The sequence below is a fragment of the Trypanosoma melophagium genome, assembly GCF_022059095.1.
Source record: "Trypanosoma melophagium isolate St. Kilda chromosome Unknown ctg29segment1, whole genome shotgun sequence".
Classification (NCBI taxonomy): Eukaryota; Euglenozoa; class Kinetoplastea; order Trypanosomatida; family Trypanosomatidae; genus Trypanosoma; species Trypanosoma melophagium.
The window spans coordinates 1-27008 of NW_027125161.1; the positions used below are offsets into that span (position 1 = coordinate 1).

The following is a 27008-nucleotide window of genomic DNA, read 5'->3' on the forward strand; positions in this document are numbered from 1 at the left end:
GCTGCGTGAGCTCAAGAAGAACAGTGGTGATAACGCTGATGAGATTCGAAGCCTGGAGGAGAAAATGAACAAACGGGCGTACGAACTTGCTGATGCGCGTCTGAAGGGTGATCGTGACTACTTGGACCCTTGTCCTCTTGGTGTGCCGCTTGCAGATCTTCCATTGGACCGTGATGAGGCGTTTTCAGAGATGGAGGTTGAGCGTGCGAGACTCAAGGCGCAGGATCCTCGGCGTAATGCGGCAAAGGTACAGGATCTTGAGATGAGGCTAAATGATCGCGCTGTGGAGCTGGCGAAGGAGCAGCTTGCGGAGGACTTGAGGGGATTCGCTAGTCAGTACGAGGGCATTGATATTGCCCAGTTGAAACCCCATGATGACAAGGAGTTCGCGTCTCTTGTGCCAGAGCTCCGCCGCCTTAAGCAGTCCGGGCCAGATGATGAACTGCAGGCGCACATGGCTGAGATGGATCGCCGCCTGGGTGAGCTCGCAAAGGAGCTCTTGGGCGGCGATCTTTGGTTCCTTGAGAAGGACCCTGAAGGTGTGTCCCTGGCGCACATACCGATGGATAAAGACAGGGCGCTCGAAGAGTTGCGACGAGAGCGTGCTCAACTCAAGGCGAATGACCCCAGGGCGAACGCCGATCGAATAAAAGACTTGGAAGAAGCCATGAATGATCGTGTCAATGAGCTTGCAATGACTGTTAAGGAGGAGGACTTCAGTGGACTGGACAAGGAGCCACATGGTATCCCATTGGCTCTTCTCTCACTGTACGAGGATCCTGTGGCGGCAAAGCTCATCCCTCTTCTGCGCGAAACGAGGTGTCGTGCTGAGGGTCCATCGGCAAACAAGAAAATACAGGATCTTCAGGAAAGGCTGGGTGCGCGAGCCGAGGAGTTGGCACTGGGTGCGCTCGCTGGGGACCGTAACAAGTATCTTGACGCGGATCCCGAGGGTGTTCGATTGAGCATCCTGCCGCTGGATACAGACCCGCGGTTCCATGCGCTGGAGGTGGAGCGGGCGAAGCTGAAGCTGGAGGATCCACTTGGGAATGCAGAGAGCATCGAGGAGCTTGAGGGTAGACTTAATGACTGTGCACATGAGTTAGCAAGGGAGCAGCTGCGGGAGGATCTATCTGGACTCGAGCCGGCACCGTGCGGTGTACCGTTGGAGGTGCTGAATCCTCACGGGGACCCGGAGTTTGCCCGTTTAGTGACGAATCTGCGGGAGCTGAAGAAAGACCCGCGGCGAAATTCCGAGAAGATAGAGGGCCTTCGTGGCATGATGAATGAGCGTGCCGAGAGGCTGGCCCGCGCGATGCTGGACGGGAATCGTGACTTCCTCCCCCCCGAGCTTGAGGGTGTTCCACTCTTTATCCTTCCCCTTGACGAGGATCCGACGTTTCACGCAAAGGAGGTGCAGCGTGCGGTATTGATGGCGGATGGTTCTGCGAGACACTCCCCTGAGATCGCGGCCCTTGAAGACCAACTGAACGAGCGTGCAGAGGAGCTGGCCAAGGAGCAATTGCAGGAAGACCTTCGTGGACTCGAATCTCACCCAAGGGGTGTTCCACTGGAACTACTGCGTCCACACGCTGACAGTAAGTTTGCGTCTCACTTACCGGAGTTGCGACGCCTTAAGAAAGACCCAAAGCGCAACGCCGACGCCATCCGTGCGGTGGAGCGCAAGATGAACGACTGCACAGACGCTCTCGCAGAGGACTTTTTGCACGCAGATCGCGAGTCGTATATGGATCCTATGCCCCTGGGTGTCCCACTGGGGGCCCTTCCGTTAGACAGTGATCCGCAGTTCAAGGACATGGAGGGCAAACGCCTAGAGCTGATGCTGAACCCAATGGATAACAAGAACGCAATAGCCGAATTGGAGGATGCGCTGAAGGCTCGCGCCTGCGAGCTGGCAGAGGATAAACTGAAGGGGGATCGTGGCTTCCTGGACAGCGACCCGGAGGGTGTGCCGCTGGGTGTCCTTCCCCTTGACGAGGACCGACAGTTTCACGAGCTGGAGACGAGGCGCGCTGCACTCAAGGCAAAGGATCCGGTGCGTAACGCAGCTGCCATCAAGGGTCTCGAGGATGAACTGAATGGCCGTGCCCATGAGTTGGCTCTGGAACAGATTGCGGAGGACTTGTGTGGTGTGGAGAACGCTCCACGCGGCATTCCCATTGAGCTTTTGAAACCACATGAAGACCCACAGTTTGCTGCGATGGTTGATGAGTTGCGGAGCATGAAGAAAGATCCAAGAACTGATCCTGCGGCGTTGAGCTCGTTGGAGGCGCAGATGAATGAACGTGTCGATGAACTTGCGGGTGATCTGCTGGAGGGTGATCGTGGGTACTTGAATAAGGATCCTCTTGGAGTTCCGCTTGAGTTGTTGCCTCTCTCCACGGATCCCGACTTTCATGCCTTGGAGGTGCAACGGGCTGTGCTTAAGGCCCAAGACCCGCGCCGCAACGCCGCACAGATTGCAGACCTTGAGAACAAGCTAGACGAACGTGCGGTTCAGCTTGCGGATGAGCAACGCCGAAGGGAGCTGTATGAACTTGACGAAGAACCTGAAGGTATCCCGCTCTCTGTGCTCGACCCCCACAGCGACAAGGAGTTCGCGGAACTTGTGGAACGGCTGCGGAAACATCATGGAGATCGGGGATAGACGATGAGGTTGCAGCGTTGAAGAGTGAAATGAACGAGCGTGCGCGTACCCTGGCGAGGCAGCGGAAGGAGGACGACCGCGGCTTCCTGGACAAAGAACCCCAGGGAGTTCCTCTGGCGCTCTTGCCGTTGGACACTGACTCTGCCTTCAGACAGATGGAGGCAGAGCGTGTAAAGCTCAAGGCAGAGGGCCCACGTCTGAATGCCAAGAAGATCACGGATCTAGAGGACGCGTTGAACAAGCGCAGTCACGAGCTCGCGCGTGACCAATTGCGTGAGGACCTTGCTGGCGTGGACGAGCTACCACGCGGTATCCCACTCGAGCTGCTGAACCCCCACAGTGACCCAGCATTTGCAGCGTTGGTTGACGACGTTCGTGTGCTGAAGAGGGATCCGGATGCGAACGCCGGAGCCATTGCTGATGTGCTGGATGCGATGAACAACCGTGTTCAGGAGTTGGCGGAGGCACAACTGGACCGTGGCTTTTTGTATCCCGCCCCTGAGGGCGTTCCTCTGGATATTCTGCCGCTTGACACCGACCCTCAGTTCCATGCGCTGGAGACTGAGCGTGCGAAACTAAAGCTGAGCGACCCACGGCGGAGTGCGAAGAAGATTGAGCACCTTGAGGCTGAAATGAACGCTCGGGCGCGCGAGTTGGCTCTCCAGCAGCTTCAGGACGACCTGTCTGGCGTGGATACCGTACCGGAGGGATTACCCTTGCAGTTGCTCAGGGTCATGGAGGATCCGGAGTTTGCTGCAATGATTCCACAACTGCGTGAGCTCAAGAAGAACAGTGGTGATAACGCTGATGAGATTCGAAGCCTGGAGGAGAAAATGAACAAACGGGCGTACGAACTTGCTGATGCGCGTCTGAAGGGTGATCGTGACTACTTGGACCCTTGTCCTCTTGGTGTGCCGCTTGCAGATCTTCCATTGGACCGTGATGAGGCGTTTTCAGAGATGGAGGTTGAGCGTGCGAGACTCAAGGCGCAGGATCCTCGGCGTAATGCGGCAAAGGTACAGGATCTTGAGATGAGGCTAAATGATCGCGCTGTGGAGCTGGCGAAGGAGCAGCTTGCGGAGGACTTGAGGGGATTCGCTAGTCAGTACGAGGGCATTGATATTGCCCAGTTGAAACCCCATGATGACAAGGAGTTCGCGTCTCTTGTGCCAGAGCTCCGCCGCCTTAAGCAGTCCGGGCCAGATGATGAACTGCAGGCGCACATGGCTGAGATGGATCGCCGCCTGGGTGAGCTCGCAAAGGAGCTCTTGGGTGGCGATCTTTGGTTCCTTGAGAAGGACCCTGAAGGTGTGTCCCTGGCGCACATACCGATGGATAAAGACAGGGCGTTCGAAGAGTTGCGACGAGAGCGTGCTCAACTCAAGGCGAATGACCCCAGGGCGAACGCCGATCGAATAAAAGACTTGGAAGAAGCCATGAATGATCGTGTCAATGAGCTTGCAATGACTGTTAAGGAGGAGGACTTCAGTGGACTGGACAAGGAGCCACATGGTATCCCATTGGCTCTTCTCTCACTGTACGAGGATCCTGTGGCGGCAAAGCTCATCCCTCTTCTGCGCGAAACGAGGTGTCGTGCTGAGGGTCCATCGGCAAACAAGAAAATACAGGATCTTCAGGAAAGGCTGGGTGCGCGAGCCGAGGAGTTGGCACTGGGTGCGCTCGCTGGGGACCGTAACAAGTATCTTGACGCGGATCCCGAGGGTGTTCGATTGAGCATCCTGCCGCTGGATACAGACCCGCGGTTCCATGCGCTGGAGGTGGAGCGGGCGAAGCTGAAGCTGGAGGATCCACTTGGGAATGCAGAGAGCATCGAGGAGCTTGAGGGTAGACTTAATGACTGTGCACATGAGTTAGCAAGGGAGCAGCTGCGGGAGGATCTATCTGGACTCGAGCCGGCACCGTGCGGTGTACCGTTGGAGGTGCTGAATCCTCACGGGGACCCGGAGTTTGCCCGTTTAGTGACGAATCTGCGGGAGCTGAAGAAAGACCCGCGGCGAAATTCCGAGAAGATAGAGGGCCTTCGTGGCATGATGAATGAGCGTGCCGAGAGGCTGGCCCGCGCGATGCTGGACGGGAATCGTGACTTCCTCCCCCGAGCTTGAGGGTGTTCCACTCTTTATCCTTCCCCTTGACGAGGATCCGACGTTTCACGCAAAGGAGGTGCAGCGTGCGGTATTGATGGCGGATGGTTCTGCGAGACACTCCCCTGAGATCGCGGCCCTTGAAGACCAACTGAACGAGCGTGCAGAGGAGCTGGCCAAGGAGCAATTGCAGGAAGACCTTCGTGGACTCGAATCTCACCCAAGGGGTGTTCCACTGGAACTACTGCGTCCACACGCTGACAGTAAGTTTGCGTCTCACTTACCGGAGTTGCGACGCCTTAAGAAAGACCCAAAGCGCAACGCCGACGCCATCCGTGCGGTGGAGCGCAAGATGAACGACTGCACAGACGCTCTCGCAGAGGACTTTTTGCACGCAGATCGCGAGTCGTATATGGATCCTATGCCCCTGGGTGTCCCACTGGGGGCCCTTCCGTTAGACAGTGATCCGCAGTTCAAGGACATGGAGGGCAAACGCCTAGAGCTGATGCTGAACCCAATGGATAACAAGAACGCAATAGCCGAATTGGAGGATGCGCTGAAGGCTCGCGCCTGCGAGCTGGCAGAGGATAAACTGAAGGGGATCGTGGCTTCCTGGACAGCGACCCGGAGGGTGTGCCGCTGGGTGTCCTTCCCCTTGACGAGGACCGACAGTTTCACGAGCTGGAGACGAGGCGCGCTGCACTCAAGGCAAAGGATCCGGTGCGTAACGCAGCTGCCATCAAGGGTCTCGAGGATGAACTGAATGGCCGTGCCCATGAGTTGGCTCTGGAACAGATTGCGGAGGACTTGCGTGGTGTGGAGAACGCTCCACGCGGCATTCCCATTGAGCTTTTGAAACCACATGAAGACCCACAGTTTGCTGCGATGGTTGATGAGTTGCGGAGCATGAAGAAAGATCCAGGAACTGATCCTGCGGCGTTGAGCTCGTTGGAGGCGCAGATGAATGATCGCGCTCACGAGCTTGCGGCGAAGGTTCTTAGGGAGTGCCGTGAAAAGGTCGATTCTGAACCAGGTGGTATTGCTAAAAGCGCTCTTCCTCTGGATGAGGATAAAACGTTTCGACAGATTGAGCTTCAAATGGCGAAACAGAAACTTGCCGATCCTTTTAGGAACGCCGCAAAGATTGCTGACTTAGAAGACCGACTAAATGAACGCGCAGAAGAAATTGCTCATGCCTTGAAGGCCAAGGATCTTGAAGGTTTGGAGCAGTCTCCTTGTGGTATTCCGCTTGCTCTTTTGAGGCCACATGAAGATGAAACGTTTGCGTCATTGGCGAATGAGGTACGTGGCGGCGGTAATAGGTCAAGGGACATTTCTTCTGAGGGTTATCGTGATGCACTGAATAAGCGTGCCAATGAGCTTGCTGGTGAGCTGCTAAGGGGTGACCGCGGCTATCTTGATCGTGACCCTGAGGGCGTTCCGCTGAGCGCGCTGCCGTTGGATACTGATCCGAATTTTCATAATATGGAGGCTGAGCGTGCCGTGCTAAAGTTAACAGATCCCAGGAAAAACGCCGACAAGATTGCAGACCTTGAAGATCGTCTCAACGACCGTGCGCACGAACTTGCGAAAGAAAAGCTGAGGGGTGATCGCGACTATCTTGATGCCGATCCGGAGGGAGTGCCAGTTACCGACCTTCCTCTCGATGAAGATCCAAAGTTTCATCAAATGGAGGTGGAACATGCGAAATTGAAGGCGAGGGATTCAGTTGGCAACGCCTACCGCATACGCAACTTAGAGGACAAGTTAAACGACCGTGCACACGAATTGGCGAAGAAGCAGTTGGAAGAGGATCTTGTGGGCATTGATAGAGAACCTGAAGGCGTTCCACTGGGATTGCTCAACTTGCACGCGGATGGGGAGTGTGCCTCCCTTATTCCGGAGCTTCGCCATCTCAAAAAGGACCCTGCGCGCAATGCAGCAAAGATTAAAGGACTACAAGACAAGATGAATGATAGGGCACACGAGCTGGCGAAAGAGATGATAGCAGAGGGTCGTAAGTTTCTTGACCCTGAGCCAGAAGGCGTGCCGCTCGCGCTGCTACCACTTGATACGGACAAAAAGTTCAATAACATGGAGAAGGAACTCCGTGCTCTGCAAGCAGCTCCTGGACGAAATGACGCTGCCATTGAGCAGCTGAAGGACCGACTGAACGATCGTGCTCACGAGATGGCGAGAGAGAAGATCCAGGGAGAGCGCGGCTTCCTGGACCCTCTGCCTGAAGGTATTCCTTTAGCTGATCTTCCACTTGATACCGATTCGAGGTTTCACGGTATGGAGACAGAAAGAGTCAAACTAAAGAAGAATCCTGTAAAGAATGCAGGTGCAATTCGAGATTTGGAGGATAAACTGAATGATCTTGCTCACGATTTGGCTAAGGAGGTGAAGAAAGCTGATCGTGGGTTTTTGAATCCGACATCATATGGTATTCCAAAGGAACTTCTACCCCTCGACGAGGACCGTAGCTTTCAGAGTATGGAACATCAGCTAAGGAAGCTAAAACGTGACAGTCGCAGAAATGCTCCTGCGATTGAAAAACTAGAAGAAATGATGCAGGACCGCGCAGATGATCTTGGTCTTCAAATGCTGAAGGGTGAGCGTTCATTATATGTTGATTCAGAATATAAAGGTGTTGAAGTAGTAGATGTACCTCTTGACTCAGATATTGTTTTTACTGAACTGGAGTTGAAGAGGGCTATTTTAAGGGGAAACGGAGCCGAGAAAGATTCTTGCGATGTTTTGGACTTGGACCATCGTTTGCGTTCTCGTGCGGCTGAATTGGCACGTTTAGTTACCATTGAGTCTCGTGCGTTTCTTGATAAATTCTCTAGTATCTTTCCTGTTGAAGATATGGATCTTGATGATGATAAGAAGTTTCAATCATTGATGAAAGAGTTGCGTAATCTAAGACGGAATCCTGAATCTAATAAAGGTAGAATAGTAAAACAAGAGGAAGTTGTGGTTTCTTATTTTCAAGATGTTTTAAAATCAGCAATTAATGAAGTATTTGATTCTCTTAAGCCATCTTATAGAGGTATTGAAGTGGCTGCTCTAAACCTTCATGAAAATGAAAAATTCTGTACGTTGGCGAATAATATGCGTCGTCGTCGTCGTCAAGGTAAGACAGATCCTGTGGAGATTGCGATGCTTGAGGATGAGCTTGATAAGTGTGTATCTGAAATTGCAGACGATGTCATTAATAATGAACGTGCTTTCTTGGACCCAGAACCAGAAGGTATGTACCTTGTTGATGTTCCTTTGGACACGGATGAGGCTTTTCTTGCTATGGAGGCTGAGAGAAGAAAGCGGACAAGAGATCCCTTAATATGCAACCGAAACAAGAACATTATCCGTGATCTTGAGGATAATATGAATGATCGTGCTCGCAAACTAGCTCGTGAAGAGTTTGCTAAGATGCGTGGTTTTATGGACCAGGAAGCTGAAGGTATTCCTTTAGAGGAGATTGGTCTTGATATTGATCCGGAATTCAAGAACGCGGAGGTGGGCAGATACAGATTATTGAAAAGTCCCAATCACCAACCAGATGACGTGGCGGATTTAGAGAAGAGAATGAATGACCGTGCTCATGAATTGGCGAGGGTTCTCCTCGCCAAAGACCGTGCGTTTCTTTATCCGGAACCAGAGGGAGTACCGCTCGTAGAACTTCCACTTGATACAGACAAAGAATTCAATGAGCTTGCAGTGCAACGACGTAAGTTAAAGGTAGGTGTAAAAGTTGATGGTAATACTGACAAACTTCGATTTATAGAACAGTTAATGAATGACCGAATTCATTTGTTGGCTAGAGATTTTCTTGAAGCTAATCGTCTATTTTTGGATCCTGAACCTGAAGGTATTCCTCTTACCGAACTACCCCTTGACAATGATAAAGGTTTTCGTGAAATAGAGAAGGAGCGTCTGAAACTTCTAAAAAATCCCGCTTCAGATCCCAAAGAAATTAGTAAATTGGAAAATTTATTGCACAACCGTGTCGTTGAAATTGCAAAGAGAATGCATAAGAAGGAGCGTGCATTTCTTGATCCTGAGCCATTAGGTGTTTTATTGGATGATTTGCCCCTTAATACCGATAAAAAGTTAAAGAAGCTAGAGCAATTGAGACGCATTCTTTGTAAGGACTCCCAAAAAAGTTTAGAAGAACTCTCTTCTTGTGAAAATGATATTTTAGCCCAGGTTAAGAAAATAGCGAAGAAGTTCATTGATGAGGAGCGGTCTTTCCTTGACCCCAATCCAGCAGGTGTTGCACTAAGATATTTACCACTTAATAGTGATAGAAACTTCCGTGAAATGGAATTGGAGCGACGTAATTTGCGTCGCAAACCGATGAACGTAAATGAAATTGCTACTGTACAAAAATTGGAGAAAAAAATGAATGCTCGAGCAGAGTATTTGGCAGAGGAATTGGTAAGGAAAAGCCGAGCCCTTTTAGATCCTGAACCTCTTGGTGTTCCTCTTGAAGATATCCCTCTTAATAATGACCCGAAATTTCGACAAATTGATGAACTTATACGGGAACTTATGTATAATCCTCAAGAAAACGATGTTTCATTTAAAGAACTACAGGTTCAATTAAATGAACGTGCCAAAGAGTTGGCAGAAATTCTTTTGGAAGAAGAACGCTCATTTTTGGATCCCATGCCATTCGGTATTCCATTGGAGGAACTTCCACTTAATAATGACAAAAAACTTCGTGATATTGAACAAAGACGACGCAAAAAACGAGCTGCTAAAATTGATGATAGTGAAGAAGAAAATCAAATGACGGAGCGTGTATTAGAAATTGCAAAGAAACAATTGTCTCGTGATCGTGGGTTTTTGTTAGAAAATCCTTGGGAGGTTCCATTGGATGATCTACAACTTGATAATGATGCTATTTTTCACAGACTAGAGTTGGAACGAAGAGCTTTAAAAAAGGACCCCAATACAAATGTTGCAGCCGTGAAAGAACTGGAAGATTTCTTGAACGATCGTGCGTTTCAATTGGCAGCTGAATATGTTCAAAAAGAGCGTGAATTCCTTGATCCAGAACCTGAAGGTGTTCCATTATCTGAATTGGGACTTGACATGGACGAAGTTTTCCGAGAGATGGAGTTGGAACGACGACGACTGAAAAAAGATCCCAAAAACAAAAATGCCGTATCGGACCTAGAGGATAAACTCAATAAACGTGCACATGAACTTGCGTTGAACATTCTTGGTTGGCAAGATGTAGAATTTCATGAAGCTAATAAAGATGTTGCAGAAGAATGGCCACGTATTTGTGAACTTTATCCGGAAGGTAGATATCTTCCTTTTGAACCCGTGAAATTCTTAGCAAACGATGTATCATCTTCACCAGATAATGGAAGTTATCTAGCACCGTTTATAGCCGCACTTGGGCGTGTACCACCACTGCTGCAACAACTCATAGTCACTAGAAACCATCCTGTTAATGGACCTTATTCTTTTATATTTTTCGACCCTAACAGTAATCCGGTACGAGTCGATATTGATGATCGTGTGCCTTGTGATGCAAACATGGAACCTAAATTTACGCAGGTGCCACATCATTCTTGGTATCCATTACTTCTTGAAAAGGCCTATGCCAAATTTGTTGGTGGATATTCCAGACTTGATCAGTGTACACCACATGAGACACTCCGTGACTTAACAGGTCGTCCTGTTTTGCATATTCCTTTTGATGAACGATTGGCTGAAGCAGCAAATACAGGTGATTATAAATCTGTTGCGTTCTGGCGTGAAGTGGCGAAAGATCTTGGACGAGGTGATGTGATAACGTGTATGTCTAATGTGGAATGCTTGGATGGTATTCATCCACAGTGTAGCTACGGTCTTTTGGAGATTATCAATACTCTTAAGGAATCCAATGATCCTGCAGATATTGTTATTAAGCTACATAACTGTTATTATGACAAACCTTTATACAGTGGTCCTCTAAATCAACATGATCCTAATTGGACAGATGATCTTAAAAGGGTTTGTCGTTATGATCCTGAGGAAGATGAATTTTTATATTTACCACTTCCCACATTCCTGCGTAATTTCTCAAGCATGCAACGGTGCCACATTGCTTGCGGTGATCGTTTGAGCTGTCACGGTACATGGGGTAAATATACTTGTGGAGGTAATCCAAAGTTTACTACATTCCGTAACAATCCGATCTACTTGGTTGAAAATAAAACAACTCGACCGGTGACAATTCTTGCGGAATTACGTCATCATACACCATCATTTACTGACCCTGATGGTTTAAATCATTACCACCAAACTGGATTGGTACTGATGCAAGCGGCTCAAGCCAAGATGCCAGTGAGTCCACTTATTACGAACAATACTCACCGATTTATTCAGAAGGGTATGATGCTTGACGCAAGAGAGGTGTGTTCACAGATGGAACTACCGCCCAGTACCACCTGTTACCTCATTCCTTATACAATGAAACGTGGTTGCCATGGTAAGTTCAGTGTTTCTATTTATCCTGGAATGGCCAAGGTAACATTGACTCCACTTAGAAATGCCGGATTAAAACGTGAACCGCTCACGTCTGAGCTAATACTCACAAATGATGGACAAAATGACCAATTTGTCGATTTTCAGATTAATGAATCCTGTGATGTACATTTATTACTACGTCAAACCAAGGCATCGGAAGAGGTGAGACCTCATGGTGATTTGCTGGCGGATGATGTAGTGCGTATGCTTGTCTTTGACGAGCATGGTATTCGCATAGGCTTCACGGAGTTTACAAATGCCCGTGAACAGGCACTTGTTTTCCGCGCCCCCCGCCCTGGGAGGTATGTGGTGTACGCGGAGTGCGGCCAGGCGGCGGGGCGGGGGGAGTGCCCGTGTGAACTGTCGATCCACACCCCGCGGCACGTGCGGGCGCGGCTGGTCGGGTCGAGCGGCGCGGCGGCGGCTGGAAAATGTCGACTCCCGCAGCTGCGGACCCCGCGGGCCCCGTCGGGAGTGGCGATCGCCGGGACCCTCCGCACTCCCACCCGCACCCCCACCCGCACCCCCACCCGCACCCCCAACCTCAGTCGCCACCCCTCCAGCTCGCCAAGGAGACCAGACCAGCCCTACTGGAGTATCTAGTGAGATCATTAGAGAGAGAAAAGGGAAAGAGAGGGATATATATATATATATATATATGAGAATATTTATGGGTTTGATGGCATCGCTCTCTTTTATTGGGTAAGTTACCAATTGTACTGGTAACCTTTAATACGGTGTGCTGGGTTTTTTTTGTTGGGCGGGGGGTGGGGGGCAGAGGGCATTCGAGAATTGTTGGGGTTAATGATAGTAAAACTAAAGTTGTTGGTTCTTTATTATTTCGAGAGATGCGTTGATGGAACATTATGTTTGAATAAACTTTGTTATTTACACTAAATTTCCTGTTGGTTATATATATGGGATTTATATTTTAAAGATACATTTATAGAGATGTATAAATGTATACGTTGTACACAAAATGTGCTCTGCGATGCAAAGATATATTATTATTATTGTTGTTGTGAGTATGATTGCCTGTGTGATGTATATTTGACTCTGTTTGTATTTGTGTTTCTTTTTTTTTTTTGTTATTTCTCTTCTCGGGGAGCCGCCAACTACATCGTGTGCAATGTGCTGGAGGGAAAGCCACACAATGCTGCGTGAGTATTATTCATTCTTTGTGATAACTCTTATTGTTTTTTGGCGGTTGAAGGGAGAACAAAATAAATACATCAATACAGAGACAATGAAACATTCATTAAGCAGAAACACAGTTATGTAAATAGTTACTTTTCCACTTTGACAGCATCTGTCGTGTATTACGTTAAGAGATGTCGTCTCCTTAACTCTGTTGTTCTTGTTTGGGTTTGTGAATTTCTTTGAATTTGTTTCTATTCGTATTTTAATTCAATTTTTTGATGTGGGATGAAAAAAATATATGCACTTCTATACCTTTCAGTGTTTTTTTTTTATTTTCCTGTGTTTTGCGTATTTGTCTGTTTTTTTTCATATTTCCTTTATTTCTACTGTTCTTCTTACTTTTTTTCTTACTTCTCTGTTTGCCAGAGATATACATGCTCTGGATGAATTCTGGTAGACTGCAAATGAATGACCTTTACGCTGCACTTCCTTTTTTTATATATCTTTTTTTAAATAATGAAAGCTGTTTCTTTCTTTGTTTGTGTTGTCGTCATTTCCCGAAATTCCTTCTCTTTGCAGATTCATCTTGAAAAACCCTCGTGTGGTTGCACATGATGATAATTACAATGGTAGAAGTAATAATAAATATGAATGACAAATGCGAAACAGGAAGATTAGATAAAGTACTCATATGTATTGGACTGTCAAGGGGAGTCCAGAAATACTACGTATTTTCTGTTTATTTTTATTTCTGTACATCTCTTTTTATTATTATTATTATTATTATTATTATTATTATTATTATTCGTATTTGTCTCGTGGTAACATGCTTTCTTCCTATTTTTTCCCCTTCTCAATGTGCATATATATATATATATATATATATATATATATATATATATGTATATATATGGGTCTATGGAATGTATGTATATATTTCCTTATTTATTTAATAGAAGGGTACAGGTTTCACTGCAAATTTCAATTTTATTACATATTGATTTTTCTTTTTTTCTAATTCTGTTATTGTTAGTTCTGATGATAATGATAATGATACCAAGGATTATTTGAAACTCTGTTCTTTTCTTCTTTCTTTATCTCTCTCTGTCATGTATCCCTGCAAACATATATATATATATATATATATATATATATATATATATATATATATGGGATTTATATTTTAAAGATACATTTATAGAGATGTAAAAATGTATACGTTGTACACAAAATGTGCTCTGCGATGCAAAGATATATTATTATTATTGTTGTGAGTATGATTGCCTGTGTGATGTATATTTGACTCTGTTTGTATTTGTGTTTCTTTTTTTTTTTGTTGTTTCTCTTCTCGGGGAGCCGCCAACTACATCGTGTGCAATGTGCTGGAGGGAAAGCCACACAATGCTGCGTGAGTATTATTCATTCTTTGTGATAACTCTTATTGTTTTTTGGCGGTTGAAGGGAGAACAAAATAAATACATCAATACAGAGACAATGAAACATTCATTAAGCAGAAACACAGTTATGTAAATAGTTACTTTTCCACTTTGACAGCATCTGTCGTGTATTACGTTAAGAGATGTCGTCTCCTTAACTCTGTTGTTCTTGTTTGGGTTTGTGAATTTCTTTGAATTTGTTTCTATTCGTATTTTAATTCAATTTTTGATGTGGGATGAAAAAAATATATGCACTTCTATACCTTTCAGTGTTTTTTTTTTATTTTCCTGTGTTTTGCGTATTTGTCTGTTTTTTTTCATATTTCCTTTATTTCTACTGTTCTTCTTACTTTTTTTCTTACTTCTCTGTTTGCCAGAGATATACATGCTCTGGATGAATTCTGGTAGACTGCAAATGAATGACCTTTACGCTGCACTTCCTTTTTTTATATATCTTTTTTTAAATAATGAAAGCTGTTTCTTTCTTTGTTTGTGTTGTCGTCATTTCCCGAAATTCCTTCTCTTTGCAGATTCATCTTGAAAAACCCTCGTGTGGTTGCACATGATGATAATTACAATGGTAGAAGTAATAATAAATATGAATGACAAATGCGAAACAGGAAGATTAGATAAAGTACTCATATGTATTGGACTGTCAAGGGGAGTCCAGAAATACTACGTATTTTCTGTTTATTTTTATTTCTGTACATCTCTTTTTATTATTATTATTATTATTATTATTATTATTATTATTCGTATTTGTCTCGTGGTAACATGCTTTCTTCCTATTTTTTCCCCTTCTCAATGTGCATATATATATATATATATATATATATATATATATATATATGTATATATATGGGTCTATGGAATGTATGTATATATTTCCTTATTTATTTAATAGAAGGGTACAGGTTTCACTGCAAATTTCAATTTTATTACATATTGATTTTTCTTTTTTTCTAATTCTGTTATTGTTAGTTCTGATGATAATGATAATGATACCAAGGATTATTTGAAACTCTGTTCTTTTCTTCTTTCTTTATCTCTCTCTGTCATGTATCCCTGCAAACATATATATATATATATATATATATATATATATATATGGGATTTATATTTTAAAGATACATTTATAGAGATGTAAAAATGTATACGTTGTACACAAAATGTGCTCTGCGATGCAAAGATATATTATTATTATTGTTGTGAGTATGATTGCCTGTGTGATGTATATTTGACTCTGTTTGTATTTGTGTTTCTTTTTTTTTTTTGTTATTTCTCTTCTCGGGGAGCCGCCAACTACATCGTGTGCAATGTGCTGGAGGGAAAGCCACACAATGCTGCGTGAGTATTATTCATTCTTTGTGATAACTCTTATTGTTTTTTGGCGGTTGAAGGGAGAACAAAATAAATACATCAATACAGAGACAATGAAACATTCATTAAGCAGAAACACAGTTATGTAAATAGTTACTTTTCCACTTTGACAGCATCTGTCGTGTATTACGTTAAGAGATGTCGTCTCCTTAACTCTGTTGTTCTTGTTTGGGTTTGTGAATTTCTTTGAATTTGTTTCTATTCGTATTTTAATTCAATTTTTTGATGTGGGATGAAAAAAATATATGCACTTCTATACCTTTCAGTGTTTTTTTTTTATTTTCCTGTGTTTTGCGTATTTGTCTGTTTTTTTCATATTTCCTTTATTTCTACTGTTCTTCTTACTTTTTTCTTACTTCTCTGTTTGCCAGAGATATACATGCTCTGGATGAATTCTGGTAGACTGCAAATGAATGACCTTTACGCTGCACTTCCTTTTTTTATATATCTTTTTTTAAATAATGAAAGCTGTTTCTTTCTTTGTTTGTGTTGTCGTCATTTCCCGAAATTCCTTCTCTTTGCAGATTCATCTTGAAAAACCCTCGTGTGGTTGCACATGATGATAATTACAATGGTAGAAGTAATAATAAATATGAATGACAAATGCGAAACAGGAAGATTAGATAAAGTACTCATATGTATTGGACTGTCAAGGGGAGTCCAGAAATACTACGTATTTTCTGTTTATTTTTATTTCTGTACATCTCTTTTTATTATTATTATTATTATTATTATTATTATTATTATTATTATTATTATTATTATTATTATTATTATTATTATTATTATTATTATTATTCGTATTTGTCTCGTGGTAACATGCTTTCTTCCTATTTTTTCCCCTTCTCAATGTGCATATATATATATATATATATATATATATATATATGTATATATATGGGTCTATGGAATGTATGTATATATTTCCTTATTTATTTAATAGAAGGGTACAGGTTTCACTGCAAATTTCAATTTTATTACATATTGATTTTTCTTTTTTTCTAATTCTGTTATTGTTAGTTCTGATGATAATGATAATGATACCAAGGATTATTTGAAACTCTGTTCTTTTCTTCTTTCTTTATCTCTCTCTGTCATGTATCCCTGCAAACATATATATATATATATATATATATATATATATATGGGATTTATATTTTAAAGATACATTTATAGAGATGTAAAAATGTATACGTTGTACACAAAATGTGCTCTGCGATGCAAAGATATATTATTATTATTGTTGTGAGTATGATTGCCTGTGTGATGTATATTTGACTCTGTTTGTATTTGTGTTTCTTTTTTTTTTTTGTTATTTCTCTTCTCGGGGAGCCGCCAACTACATCGTGTGCAATGTGCTGGAGGGAAAGCCACACAATGCTGCGTGAGTATTATTCATTCTTTGTGATAACTCTTATTGTTTTTTGGCGGTTGAAGGGAGAACAAAATAAATACATCAATACAGAGACAATGAAACATTCATTAAGCAGAAACACAGTTATGTAAATAGTTACTTTTCCACTTTGACAGCATCTGTCGTGTATTACGTTAAGAGATGTCGTCTCCTTAACTCTGTTGTTCTTGTTTGGGTTTGTGAATTTCTTTGAATTTGTTTCTATTCGTATTTTAATTCAATTTTTTGATGTGGGATGAAAAAAATATATGCACTTCTATACCTTTCAGTGTTTTTTTTTTATTTTCCTGTGTTTTGCGTATTTGTCTGTTTTTTTTCATATTTCCTTTATTTCTACTGTTCTTCTTACTTTTTTCTTACTTCTCTGTTTGCCAGAGATATACATGCTCTGGATGAATTCTGGTAGACTGCAAATGAATGACCTTTACGCTGCACTTCCTTTTTTTATATATCTTTTTTAAATAATGAAAGCTGTTTCTTTCTTTGTTTGTGTTGTCGTCATTTCCCGAAATTCCTTCTCTTTGCAGATTCATCTTGAAAAACCCTCGTGTGGTTGCACATGATGATAATTACAATGGTAGAAGTAATAATAAATATGAATGACAAATGCGAAACAGGAAGATTAGATAAAGTACTCATATGTATTGGACTGTCAAGGGAGTCCAGAAATACTACGTATTTTCTGTTTATTTTTATTTCTGTACATCTCTTTTTTATTATTATTATTATTATTATTATTATTATTATTATTATTATTATTATTATTATTATTATTATTATTATTATTATTATTATTCGTATTTGTCTCGTGGTAACATGCTTTCTTCCTATTTTTTCCCCTTCTCAATGTGCATATATATATATATATATATATATATATATATATATATATATGTATATATATGGGTCTATGGAATGTATGTATATATTTCCTTATTTATTTAATAGAAGGGTACAGGTTTCACTGCAAATTTCAATTTTATTACATATTGATTTTTCTTTTTTTCTAATTCTGTTATTGTTAGTTCTGATGATAATGATAATGATACCAAGGATTATTTGAAACTCTGTTCTTTTCTTCTTTCTTTATCTCTCTCTGTCATGTATCCCTGCAAACATATATATATATATATATATATATATATATATATATATATATATATTCGAATAACTAAGAAAGGTGGTGCGTTTTTATTCGGTTCTTTGATAATTCCGCAGTTCTTGTTTTGAAAGCGAGGCGCTGCGTACTGTGTACACTACAGGCAGTTGCGCCTCTTTGTACAGATCCATCGCGTTAGAATACAGTCAAACTCAAGCACCCTTATATACACACAATATATACATATATACAGTGTAGAGATATAAAACTATAAACTGAAAGGAAAGGGGAGAAGAAAAAAAAGTTGGTAGGGTAATAGAAAAAGGTTTGCTTCTTATTGTCACTTATTGTGTAGTACTGTTTGCATCACTTTTACGCGAAAGCATCAGTTAGACTAACAAACACCTACTCATCATACCCCATTCACACGCAGCAAGTGACAAGAATTAAAAAAAAATCAACGAAAAGAAAAGGGAATAAACCAAACCAAAAAAAAAAAAAAATAATAACAAAATAGGAAACAACACAAAGTGAAAGTCTTGGAAAAAATGCAGGAACGAAATACGACGAATTCTCCTGGTGCCATGGCGTACACCTTTCAACACCCACCGCAGGGGTTTCTGCACCCGCAGTACCGCGATCCCGCCGTGCCATCCGCATCCGCCACTACCACCACAAGTATGGGACGCAAACAGTATGCGAATATTATGCATGATCGACGTGTGTACAGGGGAAGTACATATGCCGCAACGCCTGTTTCCACTCATACAAAAGAAGAGGAGGCGCGAAAAGAACGTGAAATTCTGCGACGTAAGAAGGAAATGGCACAACGAGCAGCATCTATTAAGCGTCGAAAGGAATTGGATGAAGCTCGCCGACGACTTGCGACTCCACCTCCTGTAGTTGGCAGACAGCACATTGATGTGCAGACAGAGGAGTTCTTAGAGGAACTTAAGGATGAGATGGAAGTTGTACAGCAGGAAACACAAACAGATCCTATGCTGGATCGTCCAGCAACTCCAAAGTATGTTCCAATGAAATCTGGTAGAGATGCTGAGACTCAAATTCATGAGAGAGATTTGTTTCACTTTGATGATGCGGTTGATCCTATACTTGATGTAATGGTTGGTAAAACAATGGAGCAGGCCATGTTGGAGGTACTGCAAGAAGAGGAAATGGAATTATTGCGACAACAACAGTTGGAGTTCGAGCAACGTCGTAAAGAAGAGTTATTGGAGGCACAACGACTGGAAGCACGTGAGAAACGTCTCTTTGAAGAAAAGGAAAGACGCAAGAAGCAAGAAGTTGAACGTATTCAACGAGAGAAAGAAACACGAGAGAAGTTGCAGGCCCGACAATTCGCAAAGGTGTACTTGTTGAATCTTGAAAACAGAGTGTTTGCACGATTGCAGGATGAGGGATGGTTTCAAGACCGCGTGGTGCATGAAGTGGAGTTTGACTTCTTCCCGTGGTTAATGGAGGAAGTAAAGGTGGAGTTGGAGAAGAAGCAGCGGGCCCGGCTTTTGGTTGACGATCTCATTCGCCAGGTAGTAGCAATGCAATTGGAAGAGTGAGAATAGACACCAAGTAGCAGACGTGGTAGGCAAGGAAAGAAAAGGAAAAAACAAAATAAAAAGTAAAGAGGAAAATATGAAAAAGAAAAAAGGAAGCGAACGAGAATTATATAAAAAGAAATATAAAGGAGAGAGAGAAAAAACAAAGAAAAAAGGCACTGAAAGGAGAAGTAGGTAAAAGAAGAGTTTCCTCTTCTCTTCTATCCTTTTTTAAAAATTCTGTTTATATCCTCACTGTTTATACATCTTTGGTAGAATTGATCATCCGTGACGATTTCCCGAGAAATAGTGAGAAATAAAAAGCAGTAAAAAAAAGGGGGAAAGAATTCTGATTGGTCTTTGTTTTTCTTTTCATCGATATAAAGATATGTATGTATGTATGTATGTATGTATGTATGTATGTATGTATGTATTTATGTATGTATTTATATATTTATGTCCATAGGTACATGTATAGTATATACGTGTATATACAGTGCTTTTGTTCTCTTTATTTCTTTTTTTTTTTTCGTTGTTTTGTTCATTTTCATTTTTTTTGTTTCATCTCCTACTTTTTTTCTCTTTTTTTCCTCTTCGTTTCCTTCGCTCTTCCGTATGCTTTTGCGCTGCGTGGGGAAACAACGTACCGATGTGTTGCTAGCTTCGTGTACTGGGAAGGACTAGAAATCCTTTCATAGAGAGATTTTCCCTTTTTTCGTTCTTTCTTCTTTCTGCCTTCCCCCCATTTTCTGTGCTGCTGCTGCTCTCTCCCTTTCTCTATATGATTTCCTTAATGACTCTACGTCTTCATTATGTTGTATGAGAGAGAAGAGCACTATGCCACAAACATGTAACAAGAGTCTATGTACCAGCTGTTTCTGTTTTTTTATCATTATTATTATTTTATACAATCTTTCTTTTCTTTATGGTGTTTTTCGCTCCCCCCTCATTTTTTTATGATTCCCTGTAGGAGAGATGTAGGTTGGTGGGAACGTAACACGTTTTTCTGTATTCTGCATTCTGTCTGTGTATGTCTGACTGACCTTTTTTTCTTTTTTTTCCAGCAATATTGTATGGCTTTGTGATTCTTTTACAATTACAATTATTGTTCTTTTTTCTTTTCTTTTTATTTTATTTCCTCACTTCAAATAGTTCTAGTGTGGCCGTACGGTGTAGCGCAGAGCTTCCAGAGGTGTGTGTGTGTGTGTGTGTGTGTGTGTGTGTGTGTGTGTGTGTGCAAAAATAACACAGTAAGGAGTCGTGAGATTTCATTTTCACTTCTCTCATTACTCCTTACACTCCCATACCATTCAACGAATATATATATATATATATATTATTTATTTATTTATTTATTTATTTATTTATTTATTTTATAAATAGCACCCTCCCATGAGCCGCTCCGCCTCTTCATCCTCTTCCTCCTCTTCTTTATTGCCGGCCAACCTCCAGTCGAGTGTTCCCGGCGAGGAGGCCGCCGCCCCGCAGTTTGAACTCACCGCCGTCGTGCACGAACTCCGCGAGCCGCTCCTCCACGCCGACTGCCAGGCGGATGTCATGGCGCTCCTCGGCAGCAGCGGCGCCCTCATTCTGCGGGACGGCAGACGTGACGGGCCGCCGCTCGCCGCCGCCGTGCGGAATCCCCACCGCGTGTTTGTCGATCCCAGCGGCACGCACACACTCACGGCCGCCAGTGATGGACTGGTGTATTATTACTCCCCCCACAGACGGCGGGTGACCGGGCACTTTACGCTCCAGCAGCGGGGATTCACGCGGGATGGGATTATGTCCTCCTTCACGGCGAATAATAACGTCGCGGAGTGCGTCTACTGGTTGCCCACATCCGAATCAGAGGGAACGGGAACAAGAACAACAACAACTTCCGAGGCAGTAATAGCGGAGGATTCTAGTCATACAGCAACAGCAACATCATCATCATCGACAACAATAGTGCGCTGCCTTATCGGTACGAAAATAGGAGGTTTTGTCTTTGAAGTTTCAATGGAAGTGCCAATGGAGAGTGGAACAGTAAAGACTGTATGTCGTCAATGTCTGCAACTTCCCACAAGTAGTTTTCAAAGCCCTGTGGCCTCCATTCAAGCAGAACGTGTAAATTCACTATGGGTAGTGTTTATTTCAACACCTAATAAACTTTACCGTATAGAGGGTGAGGCAGATTCTCCAACGGCATTATTAGATAGAGCTGCAGCAGAACCTGATATTATACATCTTCGTGAAGTGTTTAGTGCACAAGATTCATCCGCACGTGGGGTATTTACTATGTATCGTCCAGGTGAAGGAATGCCAGCACAATCCTATGCTTGGACAAGTACTGCAGGAATAGTACATGGATTGTTTAATCGTTCAATAGAACGGGGTTTATGCAAAAGTGAAGCTGTATTATTTGGATGGAATGATGCAAGTACAGTAGTTAATGAACAACTTCTTGCTTTAACAAAAATTAAACAATTTGAATCTTCTACTACCCATGGAACTTCTTCTTCTTCAGATAATGTAACAACATCTTCTAGAAGTCATAGTATACCTCGGGAAAAAATGCCAATGGAAGTTTCACTTACAGCATTTCATATGGTATTATTATATAATGATCGTCTTGTAGTTTTAAATCATCCGGCAGGTCTTACCTGGAGAAGTTCTTCTTCTACACTTCAAGGTGATTTTCCTTATTCATGCGAAATTGAAGAAAAAATTCGATTTGATCCTTTTCGAGGTGCTAGAAATACACAAGAGTTAATTGGAATTATTCGTGATGTTACGGCTCGTAAAATGTACATTTTTGGAAAAAATCATGTATGGGAATTACATGTGGAACAAGAACATCGTCAACAATGGCGTTTATTTCTTTATAGGGCTATGAATACTAATGAAAGTTTACCACTACGAAAACGTTTTTTTTATGCCGCTTATCAACTTTGTAAATATAATACACCTTGTAAAAATCTTGTACAAATTTTACGTGGTAAGTTTTTTCTTCAAATTGGAGCTATACGTCATGCTACTGATATACTGGCAGATTGTGATCGTTTTGAAGAAGTTTATCAGCTTTTAATTTCTTTACAAAATAATAAAGTACTACAATGGTATGTTGAGAAACGTTATAAAATGTTATTAAAGTTTGCGTTAAATAAACAAGCTATGGTTACACAGTTAGCTTGTCTTTTAGCTCTTATTGTTATACAACGTCTTGATCGTATTACCCGAAGTGAAATAGGAGGAGAAAAAAGTATAGAAGCTTCTTCAAGTCTTTCAGAATTTCTTGAAGAATCTATTATAGAACAACCATACTTGTTTGAAAACACTGCCTATGCTGAACTTATTGGAAGACTTTTAAAAGATCAAGGTAGACCTGAACTTGCACTACGATATGCAGAAAAAATGAATAAATTACATTATCTTGTTACATATCATGTTTCACAAGGAGAGTATACCCAAGCAGCTGATATTCTCGCTTCTCATGCACGTCGTGTAGATACGCTTGAAATTTGGTATGAATTTGCTCCTATTTTAGTTAAAAAATGTCCTATAAGACTAATGAGAGCTATGTTGCGTGCTGTAGCACGTGATGCACAGGGAACACCATATATGTTATTAAAACTTGAACGTCTTATTCCTGTTTTTATTCAATATACTCCGGAAATGAATGAAGAACCAAATAATAAGGAACATCAAGTTATTATATTTCTTGAACACTGTATTAGAAAATTTGATTGTGTATCTACGGTAGTGCATAATTATTACTTAAGTCTTCTTGCACAACATGATGTTGATCGTCTTGAAGAGTTTCTAGAATCTTCACTTTTTTACAGTGTAGATTTTGCGTTACGTCGTTGTCTTGAAGCTCGAAGATATCGTCAGTGTGTTGGTTTGTACCGTCGATTACATCTTTACGAAGATGCCATACGAATCGCATTAGAGTGTTCCGCACCATTACATCGTAAAAGTAGTAATTCAAATGATGAAGATTGGCCTGCACTGCGTATGGTAAAAGACTTACTAAAATCACTTACAGATAGTGTAGAAGCATCTAAGCTTAAGAAACTTTGGCGTATAGTAGCACAATATGTTATGGAGAAGGATAATACACGTGCGGCACTTGACGTTGTAGAAGACTCTAATGGTGTATTAAAACTTGAAGATGTTTTAGGCGATATTACAGATAGTAACGTGCTCCAAAATTTTAAGGATGCCATCTGTAAAAGTCTAGATGCCTATACTTCTACTATTACAGTACTTAAAGAACAACAAGTTGAGGCAAACCAAATAGCAGAAGGTTTAAAACAGGAAATATCTCAATTACAACATCGTTTTGGATATATTACAGCTAGACAATGTTGTATTTTGTGTCATCGTGGTTTACTTCAAGGGTCAGCACCGTATCTTATTTATCCTAACTGTCGTCATGCTGTACATGAGGCCTGTGCAGTGTTAAGACTTGAAGCGATTGGTGGACTTGAGGCTTTTTTCTCTGATGGGGGTTTACCACGGCAGTTTCTTGAGGGAGTGACGTGTAGTAAAGATTTGGCGCAAGTGGAATGTGTGTTGTGCGGTGAAGCTTCTATTCTAGAGATTGATGTTCCCCTCTTTGAAGAAGATGCTTCATGGTCTGTGGAATAGAGAAAAAGAAAGAGAAAGAACATAGTATCGTTATCTATTTATTCGTTCATTCCGAGTGTTATGGTATTGGTGTTTTTTTCTCTTTTGTTTTTGTTTTTGCTGTTATGGGTTTTTGTTATTATAGTACACTCATACATTCCTTTGTGTGTGCGTGTGTTTTTTTTTCCTTCTTTTTATTTGTTCAAACTGACGATACGATCAACCGTCCTTTTTTCTTTATTCTTGAATTTTATTTTGAATTTTAAGCGTGTAATGTATTGGAAGAAATGAAATTTTGGGTTAAAGCCATCACTGATGATAATGTGCAAGAGCAACTTCTTGTTAATGCAACCAATTGCAGTGAACTTGCGGGAGAACTAAGTACTCTTCTCAACACACATGTGACAAAGATGTCTGTAACTGATTTTCAATCTCAGGTTGTGGATAAGATTAGCACTGGAGCCGATATTATTACAGTTAAAATACTTACAACAAAAATAACAGGACCAGCTCAAGAGATGAATTTGAGTTTTACACAATCTGATTTACGTACCCAACGTGGTACACCAGTGAAATCAGAAATTTTACAAGTCCCTTGTAAAGATGAAGAAGAGTGTCCGGGTTCTTCCCGTAGTCCTAGTATAACTGAGTCTGCTTCACTTGTACGTCCGAGGCTATCGCGTCGATTAACATTAGATATACCTTCAATAGATCGTATTTGTTTATGGCGTAGTGATTTAGAACTATTATTAAAGGTATCAAATGGAGGTTCTTATCATGATGTCGTACGTGGTTGTTTTGTTCGTATTCGTGAGAGAGAGGATTATAGTCTTTATCAAATTGTTAAACCTGTGAATAATGTGGAATTATTACTAGACATGATTTACTATGAGGAACCTCGACGTATTGAAATAGTAAGTAATGCGGTTCCTGTTCAACAAGAGATAAATGCATGGGGGAAAAAAATGATAGGCGCCTCAAGGTCATTTGTAACAATGGCCTTTATTGAGGCAAAAGTGGGAGATATAGATTCTGCCCTTCGAGCTGCAAAAGCAACAACAAATGCGGAGGAAACACCATTAAAAAATATTGCTATTCCACCACCAACTCCACCTGCAAATAGAAGAGGTGGATATGGACGAAGATGTCGCGGTAGTTTGGTTTCACAACCTCGTGTGGTTTCTTATGCTGCACAAGGTCCAATACTTATTAAGACCAATGATTCACTTTTTCATGCACAATTAAGTGTTATAGAAGAGCCTGAACAATCGGAGTTTGAATTTGTTCTCTTTGCGACTCGTCATGCAAATAGTAATAGAAAAAAACTTCGTTTATCAGATTTTGCTGGTTGTATGATTACCTTGGGGAAAGAACAATTATCAGGAATTGTAACAGATAGAGATGTAACGGAGAAAGGTTATGAAATCTTCTGTGCACCACAACGATGGGATTGTCATTATGTAACTTTAGGTCAAATTAGACCTTCTGTAGGTGATACTCCTTATTACGATGGTGCTAATAATTTACAGCAAGATTTTACTTTACTTTCTGGAAGATTTATGACTGGATTATTTAATCCACCAATAGTTATATCATTACCTATTCCTCTTTGGGCTCAAGTAGAAGGATATTCAGCTTATATTCTTCGTCCTCAACTAGTAGTTCATAGAGAGAAACTTCATGTCTTTTATCTGATTCGAACTTCAGAAGTTCATTCATCACTTCGGTCAAGTTTATCTCGTGGAAATATGGCAGAAGCAAGTAATTCTCTTTTATTTAGTGGTACCTCGAATGGTAATATGAATAATGAAAGTAAAACATTACCAGAAAGTTCTAAAGTATCTCCTAAATGTAATTCTCATAACGGTAGTTTTTATAGTATACCAGCAACCGATGTTTGTCATTATGGTCTCGCACATGCCATTGCATCTGATTCCAAAATGCATAAATGGCAAATCATATCTGAAAAAGTTCCTTTACTTTCATGTACTTGTACTATTCCAGTCTTTACAGTCGCTTCTACTTCTCCAGGTGATGCTGTGCGGGATGTTGGTAATAATAATAATAATAATAATAATAATAATAATAATAATAATAATAATAATAATAATAATAATAATAATAATAATAATAATAATAGTGGTAGTGGTATTGGTCTATTATCATCTTCGTCTACTTCTTCTTCAGAAAAAGTACTACAAATACTTTGGTATGAGGAGGAAAACTCCTTACAACGGTCAAATGTCTCACTCCGCCCTTCTCCATGTTCCCTAATGTCATTAAGTGCAACAATGAGCAATCGTTTCTTATTACCATTTGAACGTTGGGTAAACACACACGATGACGCACCAGCGGACTGTTGGGTGCGGGAACCGAGTTTCTCTACAGTGCGAATAGACGCCGATGCGGTGAAGTCCGGTGTGGCTTCTCTTTCATTGTGTGAACATGACGGGGCGGTTATTGCGGCATGGGTGCAGACGGATTCGCACTTACGATCAACACTGACAATGGTGCCTGTGACATCCGAACCATAGTTTTCTTTTTTTTTTTTACTTTACTTTATTTTATGTTTTTTTTTTTTTTTAGCTATGGCTGATTTTTTTTTTCGCTCTTTACATGTAGTGTATATAGTATTTATATCTCTCTGTGTATGTTTCGTTGCATCGGTATTTTGGTTTTCCCTGTAAATATGGTTCTTTAAAAACGAAAAAATCAATAAAATGGAAAGAAAGGAAAAAAAAAAAAAACAGTATTGGAAATGATTATGTGGTATGCAAAATAATAAAAAAAAGAACAATGGGAGAATATGAGAGAGGATTTTTCCTGGAAATTTTTTTTGTTTTCTTTTTTTTGAATCTTTTTTTTTTTCGTTGTATTTTTTTCCCCTCTGTACCATGCTCTTTTTTCCTTGTTTCGAATAGAAGCGATGTAGGCAAAAGTGAAGTTTATCTCATACAAATACTTTCTTTTTTTATATTCGGCTGTATGTTTTTTTTCGTTTCGGTTCCTTTTTATTTCATTTCTCACCTTAGTATTATTTTTTTCTTCTTAGTCCTTCCTCTCAATTAAAC

General features: G+C 41.5%; 6 protein-coding genes across 6 annotated transcripts; all 6 read left to right on the top strand.

Moving 5' to 3' along the window:
* Window positions 1-51: 51 nt before the first annotated feature.
* On the top strand, window positions 52-2668 carry LSM04_003936 (uncharacterized protein; the record flags this gene model as incomplete). Its single annotated transcript, XM_067331964.1, has 1 exon — window positions 52-2668. A coding segment is annotated over one exon (2617 nt), but the record flags the coding sequence as incomplete, so codon positions are not given.
* A 155-nt stretch (window positions 2669-2823) lies between these two features.
* Window positions 2824-4791, top strand: LSM04_006472 (uncharacterized protein; the record flags this gene model as incomplete). Its single annotated transcript, XM_067331965.1, has 1 exon — window positions 2824-4791. One exon carries the CDS (start codon window positions 2824-2826, stop codon window positions 4789-4791), a length of 1968 nt encoding a protein of 655 aa, XP_067190097.1.
* Window positions 4792-4867: 76 nt separating this feature from the next.
* Window positions 4868-11904, top strand: LSM04_003972 (Peptidase C2; the record flags this gene model as incomplete). The annotated part of the gene is made up of 2 exons (XM_067331966.1): window positions 4868-5201; window positions 5369-11904. The coding sequence occupies 2 exons, from the start codon at window positions 4868-4870 to the stop codon at window positions 11902-11904; spliced, it is 6870 nt and encodes a 2289-aa protein (XP_067190061.1).
* Window positions 11905-18318: 6414 nt separating this feature from the next.
* Window positions 18319-19344, top strand: LSM04_006030 (Radial spoke 3; the record flags this gene model as incomplete). The annotated part of the gene is made up of 1 exon (XM_067331967.1): window positions 18319-19344. One exon carries the CDS (start codon window positions 18319-18321, stop codon window positions 19342-19344), a length of 1026 nt encoding a protein of 341 aa, XP_067190090.1.
* A 1371-nt stretch (window positions 19345-20715) lies between these two features.
* LSM04_003493 (Pep3/Vps18/deep orange) lies at window positions 20716-23958 on the top strand (the record flags this gene model as incomplete). The annotated part of the gene is made up of 1 exon (XM_067331968.1): window positions 20716-23958. The coding sequence occupies one exon, from the start codon at window positions 20716-20718 to the stop codon at window positions 23956-23958; it is 3243 nt and encodes a 1080-aa protein (XP_067190054.1).
* A 266-nt stretch (window positions 23959-24224) lies between these two features.
* Window positions 24225-26471, top strand: LSM04_000987 (uncharacterized protein; the record flags this gene model as incomplete). Its single annotated transcript, XM_067331970.1, has 1 exon — window positions 24225-26471. The coding sequence occupies one exon, from the start codon at window positions 24225-24227 to the stop codon at window positions 26469-26471; it is 2247 nt and encodes a 748-aa protein (XP_067190023.1).
* Window positions 26472-27008: the final 537 nt, after the last annotated feature.